This window comes from Scyliorhinus torazame, chromosome 1 (assembly GCF_047496885.1).
Source record: "Scyliorhinus torazame isolate Kashiwa2021f chromosome 1, sScyTor2.1, whole genome shotgun sequence".
Lineage (NCBI taxonomy): Eukaryota > Metazoa > Chordata > Chondrichthyes > Carcharhiniformes > Scyliorhinidae > Scyliorhinus > Scyliorhinus torazame.
In genome coordinates, this window is record NC_092707.1 from 87,970,728 (window position 1) to 87,997,931 (window position 27,204).

The window sequence follows — 27,204 nt, forward strand, 5'->3', positions numbered from 1 at the left end:
ATGGTGGACTCGGACCGCGGAGCCTGACAAAAAACCACGTGCCCGAGCATCTAACCCTGCGCATTTAATCCCCGGCTGCCCAGAAGGCCCCGGTCTCCGATTCGCCTGCCCCAACCAGGGTGGCCGCGGACCGAGCCCACAGCCGCCTCGCCAGCATCCCGACCGGGAATAGGGTGGTTAGTTCCATGCGGTCGGGAACGCGGCCGGTCGGAAGTGGAGGTTGGCTGGGTGGGCCGCTGGCAATGGGCTCCGGCCGCGCGGCATACTCCGCGGCAACGCCGATTTATCGGTGCCCGGAGAATCGCCGGCCCTACACCGCGTCAAAATGGATTCTCCGCTCCGGCACCGGCCGCGTTTACATTCCCAGTCCACTGTATGATGGGCAATTCAGGAACTTCAATCAGATTTCTCAAGCATGACCTGGTTTGACAATTCTGACGTTCCTGGCTGACAAATGTCCATGGCTGGATTCTCCCACCTCGTCTGCGGATGGGATTCTTACACCCCTCTCAGGGCCGGGATTCTCCCACCTCTCCCGGGATTCTCCCACCTCGCCTGTGGCTGGGATTCTCCCACCTCGCCTGGAAGTGTTTGGGAGGACAGGCCGCAGCTGTGGTTGCCCCTGTAATGGGTCGCCACAATATTTAAAGAGGGCTTGAGGACCTCACAGACGTAAAGCCGCTCAATTATACAGTCAGGGTTATAGTAAGGAAGCTGAAAGCAAATCTCAGAAGGTAAGTCTATCAGGTGACTTCTTGCTGAATGTCTCAATTTGGCAACTGCTTTTCCAGGCTGGAGGCATCTGAGTCTGCAGCAAGGGCAGGCAAGTACAGGCCGTACTGAATACCGCTTCAACTCCTTCAGAAGCCCCTGGTGATTCCACTTGAGGAAATCCTGGTTCTAATACCACCAACACAGCAAGTGGTGCACTGATAGCTGGGATAGGTTCTACCTGCCGATTTGCAGGGACAGTCTCTCCCCTCAAATAGCCAACATGATTTCTAGCTTCACAGCCTGTAGGTCTATGCACAGTAAGAAGTCTTACAACACCAGGTTAAAATCCAACAGGTTTGATTGGAATCATGAGCTTTCGGAGCGGGATTCACCTGATGAAGGAGCTGAGCTTCGAAAGCTCATGATTCCAAACAAACCTGTTGGACTTTAACCTGGTTTTGTAAGACTTCTTATTGTGCTCACCCCAGTCCAATGCTGGCATCTACATATCTGTAGGTCTATGACATAGGATACTGGCCCAGTCCTGACAACAATTCTCCCAGGTAACACTTGACAAGGATCTCTGTTGGTCCACGCCTTAATGTGGGTGGATGAGATAGGTAGAGTGTCAAAAACGTTTAAGGCCAGGACAATCTCTTCCAAAGTGGAACATTGTGATATTGTTTGTGGCAGTGGAAGCCTGCTGCAAGTATCCACATTTGCTAGCTGGATTCCCGGTCTATGCTGAAAGGCATACGGATAGGCGGCCAAGAGCAGTGCCCATCTTTGCAGTCGGGCCAATGCTATTGGCATGACAGATTTACCTTCATGAAAAATGGCAAGTAATGGTTTATAATTAACTGCTGGCTAGAAACATATTGATGAAATTTTTTTACAGCATAAATGACCGCCAGATTTTCTTTGTCGATCTGGGAATATTTCCTCCCAGGAGTGTTCTGGATGCAGCAGTGACAGGCCTTTCCACACCATCCACCATTTTGTGCACACTTAAATGCCATAGCGTGATGCATCGCATGTGACTACGATGGGTTTATCCGGGTTGAAATGGACCAGCAAGGCCGCCGACTGCAGGGCCTGTTTGACCTGACTGAAAGACTTCCTCAGGGAATCTTCCCACTTCTTGCTTCTTCCACAGTTGATGCAGAGTGCCAAAATGTTAGACAGATTGGGTAAAAAGCGGCCGTAATAACTGACCATCAATAAAAAGGATTTAAATTCTGACATTCCTTGGTTCTGGGACCCCTTTTATTGCCTTTACCTTATGTTTGAGTGGGTACAATCCCTTCACATCAACTCTGAAACCTAAATATGTGACTTCATCAGCCTGAAACATGGAATTCTGTCACTTTCGTCGAATACCAGCTTCTTTAAATCTCTTGAGGACTGCTTCCAAATTCACTCTGTGCTCCTCTGGTGTTGCTCCTGTTACTAGGACATCGTCCAGGTACAAGACAACCTTTGGAATTCCCTGCAAAAGGCTTTCCATTATGCTCTGGAATATGGCACAGGCCAATAGAATGCCAAAGAGTAACCTTGTATATTGAAACAAGCCTTTGTGGGTATTTATGGTAATTGACTTTCTTGACTGATCTTCCAGCTCAAGCTGCTGGTACACATGGCTTGAATCCAATTTGGTGTATTTGAGGCCCCCTGCCAACTTGGCATATAAATTCTATCCTAGGGATAGAATATTTATCTACTTTAGCTGCCCTGTTCACCATTATATCACAATCACCACAGGTTCGGCTTCAACACTGGTACGACGGGTGCTGCCCATTTTGAAACTGTACTGGACTAATTATCCCAGATTCTCCAGATGCTTCAACTCCACATCTACTTTTTTGGTTTAGAGCATAAGGCACTGGTGTGGTGCGAAAAATCTTTGGTGTTGCTTATGGCTCTTTTGCTTTCACTCGCAGGAGAGATTTACGAGGATGCTTCCAGGAGTTTATGTTCTGAGTTATAAGGAGAGGCTGGATATGCTCGGACATTTTTCCCTGGAGCTTAGGAGGCTTAGGGGTGATCTTATAGAGGTCTATAATATAATGAGGAGCATAGATAAGGTTGATAGTCAACATATTTTCCCAAAGGTAGAGGAGTCTAGAACTAGAGGGCATAGATTTAATGTGAGAGGGGAAAGATACAAGAGAGACCAGAGGGGATATTTCTTCACACAGAGGGTGGTGAGCATCTGGAACGGGCTGCCAGAGGCAGTGGTAAAGGCGGGTACGATCCTGCCTTTTAAAAAGCAGTTGACAGTTACATGGGCAGGGTGGATATAGAGGGATATGGGCCAAATGCGGGCAGGTGGGACTAGCTTAGTGATAGAAACTGGGCGGCACGGACAAGCTGGGCCGAAGGGCCTGCTTACATCTGTAAACATCTATGACAATGTGACTCCTTTGATGCATCAAACTTTTTGTATAAATTCCTGAAAAATCCCGTCGGTGATGCTGAATATTTCTAGCCAATTTAATTAAATTTTCTTCAGCCAATTCCGACCCATGAGGCTTGGCCTTTTTCCCTTCAGAGTGATTAAAGGCAGCTGGGCTGACTGGTATGGATGCCGTCCCCAATATCTTCAGTGCCTCCCCAGTATCGGTGGCTAAGGTGGCTGAAGTATTGCTGAGATTCACAGGCTGCAGCCCTCACTGCGGGTACCTAAACATTTGCTCATCCACTACTGTGGCGGCCGTCCCTGTATCAATCTCCATTTTAAGTGGACGGCCGTTGACGACAAGGACAATCTCAATCAATATCAATAATAATAAATCTTACAATGTGCCACGCCTCGGGACATCCTTTCCTGCAGCGTATGAGATAGATAATGTTGGCCGAGTCGCACGAGTATGTACCGCGTACCTGGTGGTGATTACACATGAGAACACCACCCACCAGATACGCGGTACATACTTGTGCATTGGCGAGACCATGCAGACGCTGCAACAACGGATGAACGGGCATCGTGCGTCAATCACCAAGCAGGAATGTTCCCGTCCAGGCAGGGAACACTTCAGCAGTCAAGGGCATTCAGCCTCTGATCTTCGGGTAAGCGTTCTCCAAGGCGGTCTTCAGGATGCACGACAACGCAGGAACGCCGAGCAGAAATTGATAGCCACGTTCCAAACACATGAGTATGGCTTCAACCGGAAACTCAGATTCATGTCTCACTACATTAACCCTCCCAAAATCTGGCCTGGGCTTGCGAAATCCTAACAACTGTCCTGGCTTGAGACAATTCACACCTCCTTAACCTGTGATCATCCCTCTCACCTTCTGGACCTGTAAAGACTTAATTACCTGCAAAGACTCGCATTTAAAATATCATCTTGCATCATTGACTTTGTCTATATATGTGTTTCTGTAACCTACCTCTTCACTCACCTGATTAAGGAGCTATGCTCCGAAAGCTAGTAATTCCAAATAAACCTGTTGGACGTTAACCTGGTTGTAAGATTTATTATTATTGATATTGATTGAGATTGTCCTTGTCGTCAATGGCCGTCCACTTAAAATGGAGATTGATACAGGGACGGCCGCCACAGTAGTGGGTGAGCAAATGTTTAGCTATCTGTTGTAAGGCTTCTTACTGTGCCCACCGCAGTCCAACACCGGCATCTTGGCATTAATAATAATCAATAATCTTTATTATTGTCACAAGTAGGCTTACATTAACACTGCAATGAAGTTACTGTGAAAATCCCCTAGTCGCCACACTCCGGCGCCTGTTCGGGTACACAGAGGGAGAATTCTGAATGTCCAAATTACCTAGTAGCACGTCTTTCGGGATTTGTGGGAGGAAACTGGAGCAGACATGGGGAGAACGTGCAGACTCTGCACAGACAGTGACCCAAGCCAGGAATCGAACCTGGGACCCTGGCAATGTGAAGCAACATTGCGAACCACTGTGCTACCGTGCCACCCATAGACAAGACTTTTGACATATGCTATGGTGCTGCCCAATCTTTTACCTTTTCAGGACTCTGAGAGCCACTCTTCCTCATTCCAATTTTCACTGAGGTTTCTTCGACTGGATTGAGTTATCCTCGTCGCCAATGTTGTGGTGTGAAGCAAAGCGACAAAGCAGTGTTCTTAACCAAGAAGAACTTTATAAACTGGGTAGTACAACTACTACACAGGTCTAATCTCCTCGACACCCAAGCTTACTCTGACACTATCTCAACAGTGAAGTCCATGCCTAAACACCTGATAGGCTAACATTTGTACACTCTGTCCTCATAGGCTACGGGTCAGTCGCGTTGCCTGCGAAGTATCACCCCATAAAGGGGCCATGTTACCAAACGTACCTCTGTCCCATCACCTGTCCAATAAAAATTCCTGCAGTTAAGGTGATTGACGAGCCCATAGATATTGTCCCTCTCAGAGCCTTGGGTGCAATTTCTCCCAAATACATGGGTTGTACACAGAGGGTGACCCCTGCGAAGAAGAGTTGAATGAAAATAAAAATGATTAGAATTTGGCAAATGGGTGCCTCTGCTTGTACACTTTGCAATCTTCAAATACTACCCTAGAGTAGACACCTGCCAGAGTTCACTCAAGGCACTGATGTCCAGGGTCTAGATTACAGTATGCTGCAGACTACCCCAACCCAGTGACTCGATGGGTAGAATTCATGTTTGCGGAAGAATATTTTCACTTTCCAATTTTCTGATCTCAACCGGGTTGACAGGAGCTCCAGGCTCCCTGAAGGGGTTAGTGGAATGGAGTAAGAAACAGAGGAATCCACACACTGTTTCCAGTGCACCTACTGCATCCTAGATCAAGAGCAGGGTAGGGCATTTATCCAGGCTCTCCAATGTAGGAGATCTGAAATTGATGCAGAAGTGATACTTATTTTCCATAGAATCCACAGAATCCCTTTACGTCAGAAGGAGGCCATTCAGCTCATTGAGTCTGCACTGACCTGAAAGAGCACGCCACCTAGGCCCACTCCCATGCCCTATCCCAGTAACCCTACCTAACCTGCACAACCCTGGACACTAAGGTGCAATTTTAGCATGGTCAATCCACATAAACTGCGCATCTTTGGACTGTGGGAGGAAACCCACGCAGACACTGTGAGAACGTACAAACTCCGCACAGTCACGCGAGGCCAGAATTGAACTGGGTCCCTGGCACTGTGAGGTAGCAGAGCCACCGTGCTGCCCTTTTTCTTTCTTTTGTTTGTTTTAAATACAGGGGGTGGGATTCTCTCAGCCCTGGGCCGGGCCAGAGAATCCCCGTGACCGGTGGAGAATCGGCGCCATTGGCACCGGCATGATTGGCGCTGCGCCAGTCGGGGGGGCGTTCTACGCAGCCCCCCCCCCCCCCCCACCCGCCAATTCTTGGCCAGGAAGGGCCGAGCGGCCGACGTAAAAAACCTGAGTTCCACGGCACCGTCCACACCTGCTCTCAGCCAGCGGGAACTCGGCGTGGCAGGGTCGGGGGGGGCGGCCTGTGGGTGGTGAGGGGGGTCCGACCGGGGGGGGGCCTCCGATGTGGCCTGGCCCGCAATCGGGGCCCACTGATGGGCAGACCAGCCTCTCTGGCTGGGGGGCCTCCTTTCTTCAGCGCCGGCCCCTGTAGCCCTGCGCCATGTTGCGTCGGGGCCGGCGCGTTGAAGAGAGCCACTGCCCATGCGGCGTTGGCGCCGGTGCCACTGCGCGGATCCCGCGGCACCCAACTCACGACAGGATCAGCAGCTGGAGCGGCGTGAACCACTCCAGTGCCATGCTGGCCCCCTGTAGGGGCCAGAATTGCTGATCCTGAGGCCGTGTTGACGCCATCGAGAAACGTGACAGCGTCAACACTTCGCCTCAGGATCAAGAATCCTGCCCAGGTTTGCAGGATTTTGTTCAACTGCAGGTAGTGATTAAAAAAAGGGAATCTAGCCCAGGAACTAAGGTTAACTGTTGGAATGGCCAAACCTTGGAACCTTGCCAATCCATATGGTTACACATTTGCCCTTGAAACCATCAATGTAGAAGTCCTTGTACTTTTCAAGTAACATAAGGCGTGAGAAATCATCTTTCCTCATTCACCTAGGAAGCCAAGGGGAAACATTTGGTCGAATATGAACGCTCGGCATACGTGAACTAGCCAGATGGCATCGTTTTTTATAAGTACTAAGAATGCAGGCAACGTGAAACTGATAAAGAAACTGCGGGGAAAACACAGCCCACCCATAAAATCGGTGCAAAGGGCGCTTTTGATTTGTAACGCGAAATCCCTGAACAAATGAGTGGCGCGAAGAATCCAAGCCTAGAATGGCTAAACCTGCCTCCTAACAGGTGCTGACTGACCATCTGCATTTCCTGTTGTCACTGCCAGTGTTTGACCCTGCCACCCCACTCTGAAAGTCAAAGTTCCCAGAATTTGTTGTTCAAATGCCAGCAAATCAAGGATCTCTTACACAGCGACAAATAGAGCGGCGTTTGTTTTTAATAAATCCTTCTACTTTAGCCCATTGGGAACATTAGCCACGTAGAATATCTTAAAACCCGCGAGCATGTGAAGCAGCATGGGTTTATCAACAGCAGAAAGTTTTACAAAAATGGATCGTGCTGGCATTTCAAAGGCCCTCGTTCAGCGGCCGCTGCTGCTGAATTCTCTGGTAACCTCTGCAAAGATTGCCACGGCTACCCCGTACCAGAATGTAGTCCCACGAGAAGCCGTCCAACTATTAATAGTTCAAATGTGCCGGCTGGGTTACTCGCTCCCATCAAAGCAGATCCAGCCAGAACAATGACGTTGATGAGTAAAAGTGTCCCCTTCCTGAAACACAGAAGTAAACGGCATTGGACAGAACATTGGCCACTGAACAACATTTAATAAATGCATTATGTGAAGGGGCAGCGCTCTGGTAGCTACTGGTACTGACTTAGCTTCTGGCCTACTCGCTCTGCTCTGGAGTAGGCCCCGGCACACTACACAGACATGTGGGCCTTGCTCAGGGTTGTTAATGGACGGTGGCTGAATAAGCCAGATTGTGTTTTCATTACACGGATTGTGTGATTTTTTTTGTCCATGTTTGGAAGATCAGGTTCTGAGATAATTTCACTGGATGTGGGCCATACTTGTTGGCCAGACCTAGGTGGTCGAGAAGGTGGTGCTGCCTCCTCTCCTTGAGCGGTTATATTCTTTTAAATTTGAGAACCAAAAATCTGAGGGTTTGAAGATCTCATGAGAGAAACTGGACCACAAATAAGATCAAGAGAAGGAAATCACCAGCAGCATTGCAAGAGTGATGGTTCTGGGGTCCAAAATATCACTAACTCCACAAAATCTAGATGCAGCTTGAATTCCATCTGTAGCTGCGGGTGCCAGGGATGTATTCTGTTGGCATGTAATGGTGGAAACGCCGGACAGAAATAGTGTATTGTCATGTGAATGTCCCTTTAAGAAAAATGTGCTTTATCAAATGGCTGCAGTTATGTCATTGTTTTATAGATTTCATAGAATTTACAGTGCAGAAGGAGGCCACTCGGCCCATCGAGTCTGCACCGGCTCTTTGAAAGAGCACCCAACCCAAGCCCACACCTCCACCCTATCCCCACAACCCAGCAACCCCACTCAACCTAAGGGCAATTTTGGACACTAAGGGCAATTTATCATGGCCAATCCACCTAACCTGCACATCTTTGGACAGTGGGAGGAAACCGGAGCACCCGGAGAAAACCCACGCACACACGGGGAGAACGTGCAGACTCCGCACAGGCAGTGACCCAAGCCGGGAATCGAACCTGGGACCCTGGCGCTGTGAAGCAACAGTGCTAACCACTGTGCCGCGTGGGTGGAGCTGAGCTCTGCTCTGCTTTTTACTTTAGCTTTTAGCTGAGAACTGTTTTGGCTCTGTGTTTTAGTTTCGCTTTAAGTTGCAGAGCTGCATTCGAACCAAGCAGATATGTATTGATTTCTCTCTGCAATCTAAAGAATGTCTCCAGATCACTTGATGATTTCAAAGTAATACCTGTTTCTATAAGGAATACAAACCTACTGTCTTTGTTAAAAAGGGTTTTTTGACTTATGATGTTGTTTGGAAAGTTATGAAGAGTTATCTATAGAGTATTGTATCAGTGGGGATTATTTGTGTGTTGGTAGTTAATAAACTGTTTACTGTGTGTTTATAAAAATGTTAACTGGATTCATAGAATAAACATTGTTTTTGTTTAACAATACTTTTAGTTCACATCACACCTGTAAAGTGGGCCCTTGTGCTCTCCAAAACCACAATCTATTAAAGGTTGTGGGTCAGGTGAACTCCATAATATATTTTGGTGTTCTCTAGGCCCTGGCCCATAATAGTACACAGATGCTTATGCCCATTTCTCAGGAGTTCCCAACAATCTTCCCCTACCCTCACTCAGAGGTTACGAGGAACCACCTACTTAATTTTTCCAACCCAAAATCTGGCAATTTATGGTGAAAAATAAACACCAACAGTAGAGATCACTGGATCATTTCAAAGCAAGTTTATTCCAGTTCAGATTTGTACATGTGCTGCTCGCCCCCCTGACAGTGTTGCTGCCACCTCCCAGTAATAATAATAATCCTTATTAGTGTCACACGTAGGCTTACATTAACACTGTGAAAAGCACCTACTCGCCACACTCCGGCGCCTGTTTGGATACACAGAATTCAGAATGTCCAATTCACCTAAAAGCACGTCTTTCGGGACTTGTGGGAGGAAACTGGAGCACCCGGAGGAAACCCACATAGACACGTGGAGAACATGTATACTCCACACAGACAGTGACCCAAGCAGGAATTGAACCAGGGACCCTGGCGCTTTGAAGCAACAGTGCTAACCACTGTGCTACTGTGCCGCCCTTATATTTGGTGACCCGCACAATATGAAGTGACGTGTAAGTTATGACCAGTGGGGCTCCACACAGTGGATGTGACAGCACTCATGGTGGAAGTTTGCAGTCCCATCACGGCAGGAGGCGGGGCCATAAAACACGGTGAGCCACTCAAAGGTCCATTGACTTTTGGCAGGGCCCACAGAGTCAGACATGAACAAACACAGACTTACCGACCAAATCTGACCGCCAGGGGTCCTCCTAGCCAGGCTCCCAGAAACCCACCCAGGGTGAAAGTTGAAACGATTATGGACCACAGAAGTCTCAGCAGATCTCTGTCCAGACCACTGCTGTATCGGACCTCCCACGTCTCATTAATGAATTTCTGTACATACTGGAGATTTGACACAACACAAACATTAAGAACAAGATCAGTCACCGGACACCAATAACAACAATGCAAAGAAGGAATCGATAAAATGGTTCGGCCCAACACTTTAACTTTTCGCACTTTTTAAACTTTGTCCTGTATCATTCTTTAAAAGAACTTTCTGTTAAAAACTTTAAATCAGAAATATTTTGTACTGTATGCAATGCAATAGCAACAGAAAAGGTCCTTCTTTAATCTCGTAGGAACTACTCTTATTGTTCTTCAAAATAATGCTGTATGAACAATAATGAGCAGGAAAACGTTCCCCACTGGTGGTGCATCCAGCCTGGCCTAGACAGCCAGTAGCACACTCTCCATCCCACCCCAAACCATGTTACTCCCTGGGCCAGTCAAAAAAGATAAAACCCCAAGATACCTTAATTGGGGGACAGGAGAAGTAAATCTGGGAAATTCCATTTTAGATTATCATAGATTATCATAGAATTTACAGTGCAGGAGGAGGCCATTCGGCCCATCGAGTCTAACATCCATCAAGGTATATAGTCGTAAAAATGTCAACTTTTTCAGCCCAAATGTTTAGGCACAAAGTAGGGGGTCAACTTATAAACAAGTACTATTTTTGTGGGGTTGGAATCCTTGCATGTTCTTGGGTGCGGTGACGCACCTCAGAACTTCACTGTAGGGAAATAGTTAAAATCCAAGTTTTAAAAATATTGTCACTGCAGTTGAAATACAAGCTGCATTGTTGTAAGTACATCAAGGTCAGCTTGGCGGTGAAACCTTACATCAGCCTCTCAGCTAGACTGCAAAGGGAATAAGTCAGATATTAATGTGAGTGATGGTGGAGACCACTATTCAGAAGTCACAATTTAAAACTTGTAAACCAATAGGGGGAAAAGAGGGGGGCGGTATCAAACACAGGTATAAGGTTACAAGTGTTGCCTGTGTCTTCTCTCTCCAGTCGCCTTTGTTCTCTTCCAGTTGTTTTCTTCCTTATGCCTTGCTGGGCTTGTGCTTCTTCTATTTTGTACTTTTGTAGTTTTTGAAGTGTACGAACTTGATTTTTGCAATAAAACGCAATCTCGCACTACCCCCGTACCCTCGTCTCATATTTGAAAAGTAAGAGATCCTACATTCACTTTGCCATTGTTTTACGCTGGGGCCAATGGGGTGACCAATTGTGTGTCCGTGACCCAATTGTCGGCATTTTCGAATGGCCTGCTTCACTCCCCGAGACTCTCGACTTCTCGTTGCTCCTTTCGCTCACAATTCCTCCCACTCACCGCTCCTCTCCTCAGCCCTCTCCCACAGCAAGGCCTCAGGAGAGAAAACAGCAGGCAGCAGAGACAGCAGAGAGAGAAAGTCGAACTGTGGGAGAGGCGGCGAAAGAGAGTCGGCCAGTGGCAGAGGCAGCGAGGGGAAAAGAGTCGGCCAGTGGCAGAGGTGGTGACGGGACGAGTGTCACCCTGTGGGAGAGTCGGCAAGAGGGGGAGAATTGACCAGTGGCAGAGGCAGCAAGCAGGTAGCAAGTTGAAGGAGTTGTGGAGCGGGATTCTGCCGTAATCGGTGGGGCGGGCAACGCGGCGGAAAGGAGCGGCGTAAACCACTCCGGCGTCGGGCCGCCCCAAAGATGCGGAATCCTCCGCACCTTCAGGGGCGAGGCCGGCCCCGGAGTGGTTTGCGCCACGCCGGCCGGCGGGGAAGGGGCTTGGCGCCATGCCAACCGGCGCCGAAGGGCCTCTTCTGGCCGGCACGAGTTGGCGCATGCGCAGGAGCACCAGCGTGAAGTTGAACCCTGAGTTGAACCTCTCAAAGCGACTTAATCTTTTCCAGCCTGGGAAACCCTGCCATGTCGCTAACCCACACTTCTGACTTTGGAGGCTCCGAGTCCCTCCATCCCAGCAAAGTCCGTCTCTGGGCCACCAGGGAGGAGAAGGCCAGAACATTGGCCTTCCTCCCCTCCTGGGTCCCCACATCTTCCGATAACCCATATATTGCCATTTATGGATTCGGAGTCACCCTCCCTTATAGGACCTCTGACATGGGGCGTCATTCTCCGACCCCCCGCCGGGTCGGAGAATGGCCGTAGGCCGCCGTGAATCCCGCCCCCGCCTCCGCCGAAGTCTCCGGTACCGGAGATTGGGCGGGGGCGGGAATCGGGCCGCGCCGGTTGGCGGGACCCCCCGCTGGATTCTCCGGCCCGGATGGGCCGAAGTCCCGCCCAGAAATTGCCTGTCCCGCCGGCGTAAATCAAACCTGGTATTTACCGGCAGGACCAGGCGGCGTAGGCGGGCTCCGGGGTCCTGGGGGGGGGTCGCGGGGCGATCTGGCCCCGGGGGGTGCCCCCATGGTGGCCTGGCCCGCGATCGGGGCCCACCGATCCGCGGGCGGGCCTGTGCCGTGGGGGCACTCTTTCCCTTCCGCCTCTGCTACGGCCTCCACCATGGCGGAGGCGGAAGAGACTCTCCCCATTGCGCATGCGCGGGAAACTGTCAGCGGCCGCTGACGCTCCCGCGCATGCGCCGGGAAACTGACAGCGGCCGCTGACGCTCCCGCGCATGCGCCGCATTTCCGCGCCAGCTGGCGGGGCGAAAATCCCTCCGCCGTCGGCCTAGCCCCTCAATGTTGCGGAGCATTCCTCACCTTTGGGCCGGCGCGATGCCCGTCTGATTGGCGCCGTGTTTGCCGCCTGTCGGCGGACATCGCGCCGTTGGGGGAGAATTTCGCCCATGATGTCCGCAAATTCCTGACAGAATCCCCTCAACTTCGGACATACCCAGAACATATGCACATGATTCGCCCGGCTTCCCCCACACCGCCCACATCTATCCTCCATTTCCTCGAAAAACCTACTCATCCTGGATACCGTCATGTGGGCCCTGTGGACCACCTTGAACTGGATCAGACTGAGCCTGGGACACGACGAGGATGAATTGACTCTCTTCAAGGCCTTTTCCCATAGTCCGACTTCCAACTCCCCTCCCAACTCTTCCCCCACTTCCTCTTCACCCCCCGCCGATTGGGACCCCTTCCCAATCTATCAACTCCTTGCATATCTCCGAGACCCACCCTGCCCAACCCCTGTTTTTGACAAAACCTTATCCTATAGTCCCCTCAGGGGGAGGCGAGGAAAACTTGGGACCTGCCTCCGGACAAAGTCCCGTACCTGTACCGAAACACGTTCCCATCCGGCAACTCAAACTCCTCCTCTAATTCCTCCAGGCTCAGAAAGCCCTCCTCAATGAAGAGACCCCCAAATCTCTCAATCTCTGCCCGCTCAGGGCAGCATTCCATCAGTATTTCACGGAAATATCAGCCTAGATTCCGTGCTCAAGTCTGTGAAGTGAGATTTGAACACAGAAAGTTTTGAGTTAATGTGAGGAAGATAACTCAGTTCTAAAATATACTAACAGCCCATTTATTCTTCTCATTTTCCTCCTCTGGGCAATTCTGATTGACAGGTCTCAGCAGGTCAGATGTTCCCAGCCTTTTGTCAGGACAGTGGTCTATTCAAAACTGACCTTATCTGTTGAGCATTCATTGGGCAGCTGCCCCCCCCCCCACCCCCCACCACTGTGATACTGAACAGGACGCAAGAAGTTGGTTCTAGTTTCAATCTCAGCTAGGATGTTGAGCGTAGGCAGCACAAACCAGCACTGGTCAGGATGGGAACAGATATTCAACCAGGGTTCCTGTTCCTGACCATCATTCAAACTGGATTGTTTTACCAGACATTAAGGATGTGATGTGCGCCTGTGGAGATCGTATAGTTCATCGGAGGAACTTGCCAAGGTCCGAGACAGCTTCCCAGGAATTGCACCACTGCCCAAGGAAGTAAGAATACCCAAAGAGTGGGAGCATCACATAGTTGTTACAGCAACACGTCATGTGATGGGATTATGCTGTTCCCCACTGGGTGCTGGCCAGACATGCCACTGCCTGCAGAGCCTGAGCAGCAGGCAGCTCCAAACTGAAGCCAGGTTTAACACCTGTACATGGACAAGATGAAAATACATTAAAGCTGAGACTCACCATGGTGGGAGCATTAATGATGGAAATGTTGTATCCATACTGAAATGTTCCTCCAATGCCAGTGGAAAATACTGCCAGGAAGAGGGTGACGGATGGATGCTGGAAGACAAAAGTTAAAGCAGGCAATTCTTCCCAACACGAGCACCTGGTAAAGAATCAAGAAGGAGCTGGACAACCTTTTCTATAATTTCAAAGAAGATTTCAAATTTAACTATCTCACTCCATATCCCTTTTCGCCATTTTATTGGCAACAGTGACCCACATTCTGAATACCATTAAGGGTCACAGCTCGCAAGAGAAATTTCATTATTCTTCACAGATTAAAATTCAAATACGATTTGCTAGTACGTAAAGTTTAGAAGATAAAATCAGGCAATTAAAATAATCCAATTTCCATTGATGTTCAGACATATCCGCTGAGTAATAATAATAATCTTTATTAGTATCACAAGTAGGTTTACGTTAACACTACAATGAAGTTACTGTGAAAATCACAACAAGTTCATATAAGAACATAAGAAACAGGAGCCGGAGTAGAGCGTTCGGCCTGAACTCCACCTTGCTGCCTGCTGTACCAGCAAACATACAACTTTGATTGGACATTCATTTCTACAAAGTGTCCACAAATTGTAATAAAGGACAGCATTTTATTTTTGTGTTCAACAAACCAACTCCGTAAAACTGCTATCCATGATTGTGATGAAGGAGTGGAGAAATGACCCTCCCCCCCCACCACCACCACCAACGCTCGCCACTTGCCCGGAATATGGACTGGGATTTGCCCGTGATCATGCAATGGGCAGCTATCAAAAATAATTCCCATTTTAAATCTCTGTGGAAAATGTTCCAGGATATTTATATTACACCAATCTGTTAATTTAGGAACCCTTGATTTTCAGTCTTTTTGTGAATCTATAAAAACAAATTGCTAAAATGTTTTTCTGTTTTTTTTTGCAGAGTTGCATTCACTGCTGAACAGGCTTCATTCTCAATGGATCATTAGCTGACCTCTACATTATTTCTATCAGTGTTTTAATCCTGTGGAAGAGTAAAAAGTATTGAACAAAATGGGACCCCATTGTAAGGAAATTGAGGCGTGATTCTCCCCTATCAGGCGGGGCGGGCCGTACCGGGGCCGAGGAGTGGGGTGAACCACTCTGGTGTCGGGCTGCCCTGATCCTCCGCACCTTCAGGGGCTAGGCTGGGGCCGGCGGGGTTGGCGCTGCGCCAGCCGCCGCCAAAGGGCTTGGTGCCGCACCAACCTGCGGCGAACGACCTCCGCCGGCCGGCACGTGTTGGCGCATGCGCGGGAGCACCAGCGTGTGCTTGCATCATCCCAGCACATGCGCAGGGGGGTTCTTCTCTGCGCCAGCCATGGGGGCACCCTCATGGGCCAGATCTGCCCATGCCCCCCGCCCCCCCCCCCCCCCCCCCCCCCGAGGACTCCGCAGGCCACCCATAGAGCCAGGTCCCGCCGGTACGGACCTGGTTTGATTTATGCTGGCGGGACCGGCCGAAAACGGGCGGCCGCTCGGCCCATTACGGGTCAGAGAATCGCCGGGGGGGGGGGGGGGGGGGGGGGGGGGGCGGGCACTACCAGCGGCCGCCGACTGGTGGGGTGCGATTCCCGCCCCCGCCAAAACCCCGGCCCTGGAGAATTCGGCAGCCGGCGTCGGGGCGGGATTCACATTCCCCCCGCCAGTTCTCCGACCTAGCGGGGGGGGGGGGTCGGAGAATCCCGCCCTTGATGTTTAATGATTAGTTTTAGTTTAGTTTACACAGCATCAAAGTACATTAATCGATCAATGTAATAGTATATTATCCTTTTTAAATTGTAATCAATAGAGGGCTTCAGCATTTGATACTGTTATAACCCACACAGGTCTTACGGGGTAGAGGGACCCTTAACAAATTCATGTGCCTTTGTGTGAATGGAGTCAGCCTGTCAGGCACCGACTAGAGTACACCCAGTAGTGAACTACTGGAGCTGTACCTAATAGTTAAATAAAGTAAGTTTTGTTTTTCTCTACAACTCGGTGTAGACTCTTTGTTGCCCCTTACAAAAGATGTCATTAGGCGAGATTCTCTGGCCACCTCCGCGGCAGGAAGCGGCCCTCCCTTGGCCGAATCTTCTGGTCCCGCTGCTGTCAGCGTGCTTTCCCACTGAATCCACCCCACACCACCGGGAAACCTGGAGTGGGAGTGCGCCGTTGGCGGGACTGGAAGATCCCGCCGCTTTGAACCGCCGGAAGATCTCGCCCCATATCTTAATGGGAAGATTAGACCGTCTGAACGTAACGTGGGTCTGGCCATGCAGGTTCATTCTGTACAGGGTGATGTGAAAGCCATGGACAAGGGTGAGACCAAACTGTGCAACTTTAACCTTTACAGGGCCGTGTCCAAAGTTAGGCAATGGATTAGTAGTTACCCACACATGACAGCAGTTGGATAACAATGTGAGGAACAACACCATAGTTGTCATATTGCATTTTTGAGACACTCAAAAACCCAGGCATTTTCAACCCCGAAGTGTGGACTATGTCAAGAAATTGATGTTTTGTGGTCCTGAAAACAAGGTGAGAAGATACACACAAGCCAGGAACAGAAACTGTCTTGTGAGACCCTGGCTGGAATCGATACTGGCCATCTGCAAGAGCAGCCACACCAAGGCATAAACCTGTTATTGCTATATGGAATTTATGATTATCCACTCCAAGTCTATGAATATGTAACAAACTTTCAGACACAGGTGATCGACTTTGCAGCAGGACGGAGAACAGACAAAAGCCATCAGACTCCATAATGAGCTGATGGCTGGTCAGACAAAGGGAGTTTCAGAGGACAATGGATAAAAGCAAATTACTGCGGATGCTGGAATCTGAAACAAAAGAGAAAATGCTGGAAAATCTCAGCAGGTCTGACAGCATCTGTAGGGAGAGAAAAGAGCTAACGTTTTGAGTCCGATGACTCTTTGTCAGAGCTTTGACAAAGAGTCATCGGACTCGTTACGTTAGCTCTTTTCTCTCCCTACAGATGCTGCCAGACCTGCTGAGATTTTCCAGCATTTTCTCTTTAGTTTCAGAGGACAATGGGTCTTGATTGTACCACCATGGATAAACAGGAATATCCTGTCTTTCCCATTAACCAGTGGGGTCTGGCTGGGACAATGGCCAGTGGTGGGTGTATACATATGACTCAATCCAAGCTTCCCAGTATAATGAAAGGAACATTGAACAGATCTGGAGCGAGAACCTGGGAGTTGCCCAAGCACAACCATCGCAAGAAGAAAGGGCCCTTGTTTTCGAACCCAGAGAAGACATCCATATTGATAAACAGGCAAATCCTGGGCGGGATTCTCTGATCCTGAGGCTATGTGTTGACGCCGTTGGAAACACCATTGTGTTTCCTGACGGCGTCAACACGGCCCCAGGATCAGCAATTCTGGCCCCTACAGGAGGCCAGCACGGCGCTGGAGCGGTTCATGCCGCCCCAGCTGCTGATCCGGCCGTGGAATGGCGCTGGGGGATGCGCGCGTGCGCAGTGGGTCCGGAGCGAACCCGCGCTTGCGCAGTCCCACCGTTACGATTTCCGCGCATGCGCGGTGCCTCCCTTGTCCGGGCCGGCCCCGACGTAACATGGCGCAGGAATACAGGGGCCAGCGCGGAAGAAAGGAGGCCGGGAGACAGAGAGGCCGGCCCGCCGATCGGTGGGCCCCGATCATGGGCCAGGCCACATCGGAGGCCCTCCCCGGGGTTGCCCCCCCCCCCCCCACACACACACAAGCCGTCACCCAACCCTTCCACGGAGTTCCTGCCGGCTGAGTGCAGGTGTGGACGGCGCCGGCGGGACTCAGCATTTCCACGACGGCCGCTCGGCCCATCCCGGCCCGAGAATCGGCAGGCCGGCTGTGCCGAGCGGCCCCCGACCAGCGCCGCGCCAACCACGCCGGCGCCAATGGGGAGAACGTGCCAACTCCACACAGACCGTGACCCTGGGCCGGGATTCGCACCCGAGTTCTCAGCGCCGTGATCCTAGCGCTAACCACTGTGCCACGTGCCGCCCCCCACAAGCGCCATATTTAAATGCTGCTCCTGCACACAGCTGCCGCGCTTCAGAAGCTGCTGGGACGTCATGGCTGCCAGACCCAGGGAAAACTCTGCAGCTAAGTTCTCTGATGTCTCTCTGAAGCGACTGCTGGACTCAGTGGATGCCCGCCACGATGTAATATTACCCCCACTCTGGGCGAAAACCTGCCAGCAAGATCACCAATCCAGCATGCGAGGCGGTGGCAGCAGTGGTCAGCGCCACTGCCCTGAGAGGAGGACCGCCACCCAGCGCCACAAGGAGATGAATGATCTGCTCCATTCTGCCAGAGTAAGTCACTCTTCTCATCACTCTCAACTCACGAACCCCTCACACATCTACAGGGATCTCTCTCAATACGAGTTCAAGGGACACCATCACCTGCACTCCCACACACATCTTCATCTCTCCTGCGAGTTGTGCCCTCAGCCCGTCCATGGTCTCACTCACTCACACACCATCCACATGTGCCAGTGTTAAGATACTGGACCAGACCCCAACGTTGATTAGGATACTGGACAAGAACCAACGTTTGTTAGGATACAGGATCAGACCCCAACGTTTGTTAGGATCCCGGACCAGATCCCAACGTTTGTTAGGATACAGGATCAGACCCCAACGTTTGTTAGGATCCCGGACCAGACCCCAACGTTTGTTAGGATCCCGGACCAGATCCCAACGTTTGTTAGGATCCCGGACCAGACCCCAACGGTTGTTACGATCCCGGACCAGACCCCAACAGTTGTTAGGATCCCGGACCAGACCCCAACGGTTGTTAGGATCCCGGACCAGACCCCAACGGTTGTTAGGATCCCGGACCAGACCCCAACGGTTGTTAGGATCCCGGACCAGACCCCAACGGTTGTTAGGATCCCGTACCAGACCCCAACGGTTGTTAGGATCCCGGACCAGACCCCAACATTTGTTAGGATACCGGACAAGAACCCCATACAATTATTTAATTTGTAAAACTGTGAGGAAAGGATACCTCATTCCAGGAGTAATTATTCTGACCAATAAGTACCTTTTAGGTTAAAACAAACTTTAATTTATACATAGAATTAACCACATTAAAATCAAATAAATAGCTTTACAATTATCAATTAAACAGTTCTTAACACAAGGAAAACGTAAACTTCCTGGGCGGGATTCTCTCATCCCGCAGCAGAGTGTCAACGCCGTCACGTTTTACAGCAGCGTGAACGGGCCCCTGCCAGGACTAATTCCGGCCCCTACAGGGGGCCAGCACAGCGCTGGAGCGGTTCACGCCACTCCAGCTGCCGATCCCGGCGCGAACTGGGCGCCGCGGGATCCGTGCATGCGCAATGGCCTCCTTCAACGTGCCGGACTACAGGGGCCGGCACGTAGGAAAGGAGGCCCCTAACCAGAGAGGCCGGCCCACCGATAGGTGGGCCCCGATCGCGGGCCAGGCCACATCGGAGGCCCCCCCCCTGGCATTGGCGCGCCCCCCCCCCCCCAACAGGTCTCCACCCGACCCTTCCACACTGAGTTCCCCCAGGCTGAGAGCAGGTGTGGATGGCGCCGGCGGTACTCAGCGTTTCCACGACGACCGCTCGGCCCATCCTGACCCGAGAATCGGCAGGCCGACCGCGTAGTGCGGCCCATGACCGGCGCCGTGCCAAACACGCCGGCGCCAATGGTGCCCGGAGAATCGCGTGCCGGTGTTGGGGTGGAGTGGCCCGGTCGCGGGGATTCTCCGGCCCCCTATACCTGCTACTAACTCCAGTTAAGCAACCCAATAAAGTTCAAATGCCATTTATAGAATCCCTACAATACAGAATGAGGCCGTTTGGTTCATCGGGTCTGCACTGGCCCTCCGAAAAAGAACTCTACCCGTGTCCAATTCCCCACCCTATCCCCGTAACCCTGCCCAAGGGGCAATTTAGCATGGCCAAAACACCTAACCTTATTGTTAGAAAACATTTTATCACATTTATGATTTTATAACAAATCACAACTGTAAACATAACTCAGTAAATATCGCCCCCCCCAGCCAACAACCATACCCAGCCAACATGGCTTACACCCACAGTTCCCCTATCCCTCCTCCTCCACTGCTGAACTCGCCTAAACGAAACAAAACTATCTCCCCCTAACCCCCTTCATTCCTTAACCCCCCCCCTTATTGTGTCTTCTAACAGTTTAATTTTCCCTGAAGAAGTCGCTAACTGGCTACCACCTCTGGATGAACCCCAAAGTTGATCCTCTTTTTTTTTGAGAAAATATTTTATTGAAGCATTTGTAATTTTCACAGTTTAACACACTAACATTTCTTAAACAACCATGCGGGCCGACACAAGCGAAACACCTAAAAGAACAAAAAACAGAAAACAACATCCCCGACTACCCCCCAACATCCCCGACTACCCCCGCCCTATTCCTTAATTACCCGTATACTAAGTTCCCTGTCCTTATCTAAGATTGCCATGCATCCTGTTTTCCTTCCCCCCTCCTTTTGCCCTCCCCCCCTTACTGCTAACATTCAATTTTCCTTAAAGAAATCGATGAACGGCTGCCATCTCCGGGCGAACCCCTGAATTGATCCTCTCAAGGCGAACTTGATTTTTTTCCAGACTGAGAAACCCTGTCATATCGTTGACCCACCCATCTGCCTTTGGGGGCTCCGAGTCCCTCCATCCCAGCAAAATCCGTCTCCGGGCCACCAGGGAGGAGAAGGCCGATGTGACAGTTGAGGAGTATTTATCTAAGATCTTCCCGATTAGTTGAGGTTGTAAGCTACCAGACCAGGTCTTGTGAATATCTAAAATAAGACTCGCTATATGGGAGTTCTACTTATAGTATACACAATGTGCCTTGCGTTCACTACCTTCAGTGTACAGGATAGACTGCGACTTAGATGACTATCTTATCCTTAACGTGACTAAATATTTCTAATTCTTGAGAGCTAGGTGTGGGCAAATGACCCTCCAGATAGCCTCAAAGGGTGAGAATATGATGAGTCTTAGTTAAATGTCACTCTTATTTATTAAAATAGACACGGATCTGCATGGTAAAATATATACGCAATTTATTTCAAGAAAAAAGGGTAATACAAGTGTTTTGATAAATGATACAGTTTGACAGATACAGGATACATGATGAGTTAGCCTGTGACCTTCTTAACTACATAATTGCTTAAGCTACTAACATTTCATACTTACGACTAGTAGTCTCGGAATTCGATACTCAATCAAGAGCAGAATTCTATGAGTCGAGATAGCAGTTTAAACACCCAGTAATATCCTGAACAGCTCTCCAAGCGAAACACTAACTTTCACAGCTTTTGCTTGAATATTTATATTGTTTTTACACTCAGGGAGAGCTAGGGAGTTGGAGGGGAGTTTTAGCTTAGCCCCTGCTTCTGAAAAACAAGTGAACTCCCCACAGTTATTTCGAGACAAAGAACAGTCTCTCTCTTGGTTGGCAAGGCCTCAGTTTCAGGGAGGCCTAACAGGGCACCTGTTCCTAAAGATATGAGGTTGATACCTCCGGTAGCTATCTCCAGGAAATCACCAGCCTCCCTTCTTGGCAGGGTCTCTTGCCAAGCAGTAGCCCACATAGTGGCAAGGCCACTCTATAAGTGATATCCTCCCTTAGTTGGCAGAGCTTATTTCCAGACAAGGCCACAAGACTTAATGAGTTCACTGCATCTGGACTCTTACAAAGACAATACATATTTTAAAAAACATTATTGCGATAAGTAATGGTTTACATTGATAATGGACTTCATCAGTCATCAGTTTTTAATATCGGGTTAAATACATGATTTAATCTAGCATCAGCTCTGATCAGTTTTTAATATAGACTGAATGTATGATTTAATATAAAATCAGTTCTGATCAGCCTTTAATATAGGTGGATACCGCCACAACAGGTCATCGGCCTTCCTCCCCCCCCCCCCCCCCCCCTGGCCCCCGGATCTTACAATACCCCAAATATTTCCAGTTCTGGACTCGGAGTTACCCTCCCTTCCAGGACTTCTGATAAAGTCCGCAAATCCCTGCCTGAAGCCCCTCAATTTCGGATATGCCCAAAACATATGTATGTGGTTCGCTGGGCTACCCCCACACCACCCACATCTATCCTCCACCGCCTCAAAGAACCTGCTCATCCGAGCTACCGTCATGTGGGCCCTGTGGACCACCTTGAACTGGATCAAGCTAAGTCTGGCTCACAACGAGGATTAATTGACCCTCTTCAAAGCTTTTCCCCACAGTTCAATTTCCAGCTCTCCTCCCCGCTCCTCTTCCCACTTTCTCTTCACCTCTCTGATAGGGGCCCCTTCCCACTCCATCAACTCCTTGTATATCTCCCAAACCTTCCCCTCTCCAAACCCTGTTTTTGACATCACCTTGTCCTGAAGTCCCCTCAGGGGGAGGCGAGGAAAACTTGGAACCTGCCTCCGTACAAAGTCTCGCATCTGTAGGTACCGAAACCCATTCCCCTCCTCTAGTGCCTCCAAGATCGGAAAGCCCTCCTGGATGAATAGGTCCCCAAATCTCTCAATCCCTGCCTGCTGCCATCTCTTATAGCCCCCATCCAGCCCCCCTGGGGCAAACCAGTGGTTGTCACAAATCGGTGACCACACTGATGCCCCCTCTAATCCGATGTGCTGCCTCCATTGTCCCCACACCCTTAGGGCTGCCACCACCACAGAGCTTGTGGAGTACCGAGTCAGCGAGAACGGTTAGCAAAGCCTCCAAACTCGTACCTTTGCAGGATTCCGCTTCAACTTGTTCCCAAACCGACGCCCCCCCCCCCCCCCCCCCCGCCCCACTACCCACTTCCTGACCATCGATATGTTGGCCGCCCAGTAATAGTTAATAAAGCTTGGGAAGGCCAAGCCCCCCCTCTCCGCGACCCCGTTCCAGGAGTGCCTACTTTACTTTCGGGGTTTTACCTGCCCACACAAAACCCGATATCATCACGTTCAGTCTCCTGAAAAAAAGAAGAGCAGTCTTGGAAGGACCATCATCTTCACTGTCTGGACCCTCCCCACAGTGTCAACGGGAGCTTGTCCCATCTGCGAATGTCCCTTTTCATTTGATCGACCGCTTTGCCCAGATTTAACTTATGAAGCTGCCCCCAACCCTTAGCCACTTGAATCCCCAGATATCTAAAACTCCTCTCAGCCACTTTAAAAGGTAACTCCTTCAGTCTCCTTTCCCGCCCCTGTGCCTGGATCACAAACATCTCGCTCTTTCCCATATTTAACTTGTAACCTGAAAATCGCCCAAATTCTCCCAGTATAAAGTTGATCCTCTGAGGGTGAACTTGATTTTCTCAAGCCTGAGAAACTCAGCCATGTCGCTAACCCATACCCCCAACTTCGGGGGCTCCGAGTCCCTCCGCACCAATATGATCCGTTTCCGGGCTACCAAGGAGGCAAACGCCAAAATGTCAGCCTCCCTCGCCTTCAACAACCACTGCCTTCAACGCCTCCCATACCGTTGCTGCCGAAACCTCCCCTGTATCATTTATCTCCACATAATTCTGGATGGCCTCCCTCAACCAACCACACAGCTCCTCATCTGCTAACAGTCCTACATCTAATGTCCAGTGCGGGCGCTGGCCCCCCCTACTTGCTCACCCGTAAATCGACCCAGTGTGCGGCATGGTCCAACACAATAATCGCCGAGTACTTGGCATATACCACCCCTGCCAGGAAAGCCCTACCCAGAACGGAAATGTCAATCCGTGGTACACCTTGTGTAGTTGGGAGAGAAAAGAAAACGGTCTCGGCGTCCAAACCTCCACTGATCCACCCCTCCCATCTGTTCCATAAACCCCTTTAGTTCCTTCGCAACCGCTGACACCCTCCCTGTCCTTGAACTCGACCAATCCAGTCTTGGATCTATAACCTGTGGTAAACCACTGTGTTCCTATATTAAGGGTTGTACGGTAGAACCTGCACTACAGGTTCACCTGGGGCCCCTGCATGCTAGCTCCGCCCAGGAGCCGGGTTATAAATATGCGTGGCCTCCAGCTCGCAGCCATTTCGTCAGCTGCTGTGGGAGGCCACAAATCTGATACTAATAAAGCCTCAGTTTGGATTCAACTTCGTCTCCAGTCAAATTGATCGTGTCTCAATTTATTAGTATCAGATTCATAAGATGGACCTCCGGATTAAACCAGGTCGCCTGCAGCTGGATCCACAAGCAAGCGATGCCAGAAAGGACTTCCAGCACTGGCTAGCTTGTTTTGAAGCGTATATCAACGCGGCGCTGACCCCTGTTCCAGAGGCTCAGAAGATTCAAATATTGTACTCCAGACTCAGCTCCAAATTCTTCCCGCTGATCCAGGATGCGCCCAATTCCGCTGATGCCATGACTCAACTCAAAGAGAATTATGAGCAGAAGACGAACACGCTTTTCGCCAGACAGGCGCTCGAAATGTGTACTCAACTACCTGGTGAGTCAATCGAGGACTTCTGGAGGGCCCTGATCCCACTAGTTCGGGACTGTGACTGCCAGGATTTTACAGCTAAGGAGCACTCGGATCTCCTTATGTGGGACGGTTTTGTAACTGAGATTGGGTCTGATGATATCAGGCAGAGGCTCCTAGAAGGGACCATGTGCGACATCGCAGAGACTAAAACACTAGCGCTTTTCATGACGGTCGACCTGCGCAATGTCTAGTCTGACGCCCCCAACCACGCGGTCCACGCCTCCTATGCTTCATGGGCCCCACAGGTAGCCGCCCTAGCGGGGGCGATACCCATCCAATACGCCTGCGCTACACGCCAGCCAGTGATCTCTGGGGGCCCCAATGCAAAAATGCCCCCGCCAATGCTGCCCGGCTCGTGCTGCCCTTTGTAAGTCCTGCGGGAAGAATGGCCATTTCGCAGCGGTGTGCCAGGCCCGCTTAGCGGACGCGGTCACCCCCACCCCGTCCCGGTCACGGACAATGGGCACTGCTATCCTCCTCTCCCCCCCAGGCCATGTGCGAGCAAGGGGCACTGCCATCTTCTCCCCCACACAACACGTGCGTTCCATGGACGCCGCCATTTTGTAATCCCCAGGACCTCCAGGCGCCGCCATCTTGTCCACCCCTCAGCACATGGCTACCAACAGCGTTTCGGGACCCCTACTCAACGGCCGCCGCATTACCCGGCGATCAACCACGGTTCGCATCCATGGTAATCGACCAGTCCCGACCACACACTCTGACCAACGCATCCACCAGCGTGAAAGTCAACGGCCATGTGACCACCTGCCTACTGGACTCCGGGAGCACCGAGAGCTTTGTACACCTGAATACGGTAAGGCGCTGCTCCCTTAAGGTACACCCTACCAATCAAAGTATCTCCCTGGCCTCCAGGTCCCATTGCGTAGCGATCCGGGGTACTGCACGGTCACACTCACAGTCCAAGGCGTAGAGTTCCATGGTTTTCACCTCTACGTCCTCCCTAACCTCTGCGCTGCACTTATCCTCGGCCTGGACTTCCAGTGCAATCTCCAGAGCCTGACCCTTCAATCCGGCGGACCCTTACCACCCCTCACTGTGTGCGGCCTCGCGACCCTAAAGGTCGATCCTCCTTCCCTCTTTGCCAATCTAACTCCAGATTGCAAACCCGTCGCCACCAGGAGCAGACGGTACAGCACCCAGGATAAGGCCTTCATCAGGTCCGAGGTCCAGCGGTTGCTTCGGGAGGGAGTCATCGAGGCCAGCAACAGCCCCTGGAGAGCTCAAGTGGTAGTGGTTAAGTCTGGGGAGAAAAACCGAATAGTCGTGGACTACAGCCAGACCATCAACAGGTACATGCAGCTCAACGCGTACCCCCTCCCACGCATATCTGACATGGTTAACCAGATTGCACAGTACCGGGTCTTCTCAACGGTGGACCTGAAATCCGCTTACTACCAGCTCCCCATCCGTAAATCGGACCGTCCATACACCGCCTTCGAGGCAGACGGCCGGCTATATCACTTCCTTAGGGTCCCCTGCGGCGTCACCAATGGGGTTTCGGTCTTCCAAAGGGAGATGGACCGAATGGTCGACCGGTACGGCTTGCGGGCCACGTTTCCATATCTAGACAATGTGACCATCTGCGGCCATGACCAGCAGGACCACGACGCCAACCTCGCTAAATTTCTCCGCACCGCCACTCTCCTCAACCTCACGTATAACAAGGATAAGTGTGTTTTCCTTACAAGCCACTTAGCCATCCTTGGCTACATGGCCCAGAACGGAGTTCTGGGGCCCGATCCCGACCGCATGCGCCCCCTCATGGAGCTCCCCCTCCCCCACTGCCCTAAGGCCCTCAAACGCTGCCTGGGGTTCTTCTCGTATTACGCACAGTGGGTCCCAAACTATGCAGACAAGGCCCGCCCACTCATACAGTCCACTCATTTCCCCCTGACGGCCAAGGCCCAACAGGCTTTCGCCCGGATCAGAGCTGATATTGCCAAACCTGGATTGCACGCTGTAGACGAAACACTTCCTTTCCAAGTAGAAAGCGACGCATCGGATGTCGCCCTTGCCGCCACCCTCAACCAGGCAGGCAGGCCCGTGGCATTCTTTTCCCGCACCCTTCATGCCTCCGAAATTCGGCACTCATCCGTCGAAAAAGAGGCCCAGACTATCGTTGACGCTGTGCGACATTGGAGGCATTACCTGGCCGGCAGGAGATTCACTCTCCTCACTGACCAACGGTCGGTAGCCTTCATGTTCAACAACACACAGCGGGGCAAGATCAAAAATGACAAAATCTTGCGGTGAAGAATCGAGCTCACCACCGATAATTACGAGATTAAGTATCGCCCCGGCAAACTCAACGAGCCCCCAGACGCCCTATTCCGAGGTACATGTGCCAGCGCACAAGTAGACCGACTCCGGACCCTGCATGACAGCCTTTGTCACCCAGGGGTCACTCGGTTGTACCATTTCATTAAGGCACAAAATTTGCCCTACTCCGTCGAGGAAGTAAGGACGATCACCAAGGACTGCGAGGTCTGTGCGGAGTGCAAGCCACACTTCTACCGGCCGGACCGCGCGCACCTGGTGAAGGCCTCCCGGCCGTTTGAGCGCCTCAGTGTGGATTTCAAAGGCCCCCTCCCCTCCTCTGATCGACACACATATTCCCTCAGTGTGGTCGATGAATACTCCCAGTTTCCCTTCGCCATCCCATGCCCCGACATG

The 27,204-nt window shown here is 51.0% G+C and overlaps 1 protein-coding gene across 1 annotated transcript in view; it reads right to left on the reverse strand.

The window, feature by feature from the left end:
• LOC140414947 (solute carrier family 2, facilitated glucose transporter member 11-like) overlaps positions 1–27,204 on the reverse strand; it is an 88,449-nt gene that overhangs the window by 58,221 nt on the left and 3,024 nt on the right. The window contains exons 2-5 of the mRNA XM_072501023.1: positions 13,960–14,058; positions 9,770–9,930; positions 7,385–7,509; positions 5,043–5,172 (exon numbers count right to left, since the gene is read on the reverse strand). Coding sequence (XP_072357124.1) covers positions 5,043–5,172; positions 7,385–7,509; positions 9,770–9,930; positions 13,960–14,058 — 515 coding nt within the window. The remainder of the gene's footprint in view (positions 1–5,042; positions 5,173–7,384; positions 7,510–9,769; positions 9,931–13,959; positions 14,059–27,204) is intronic.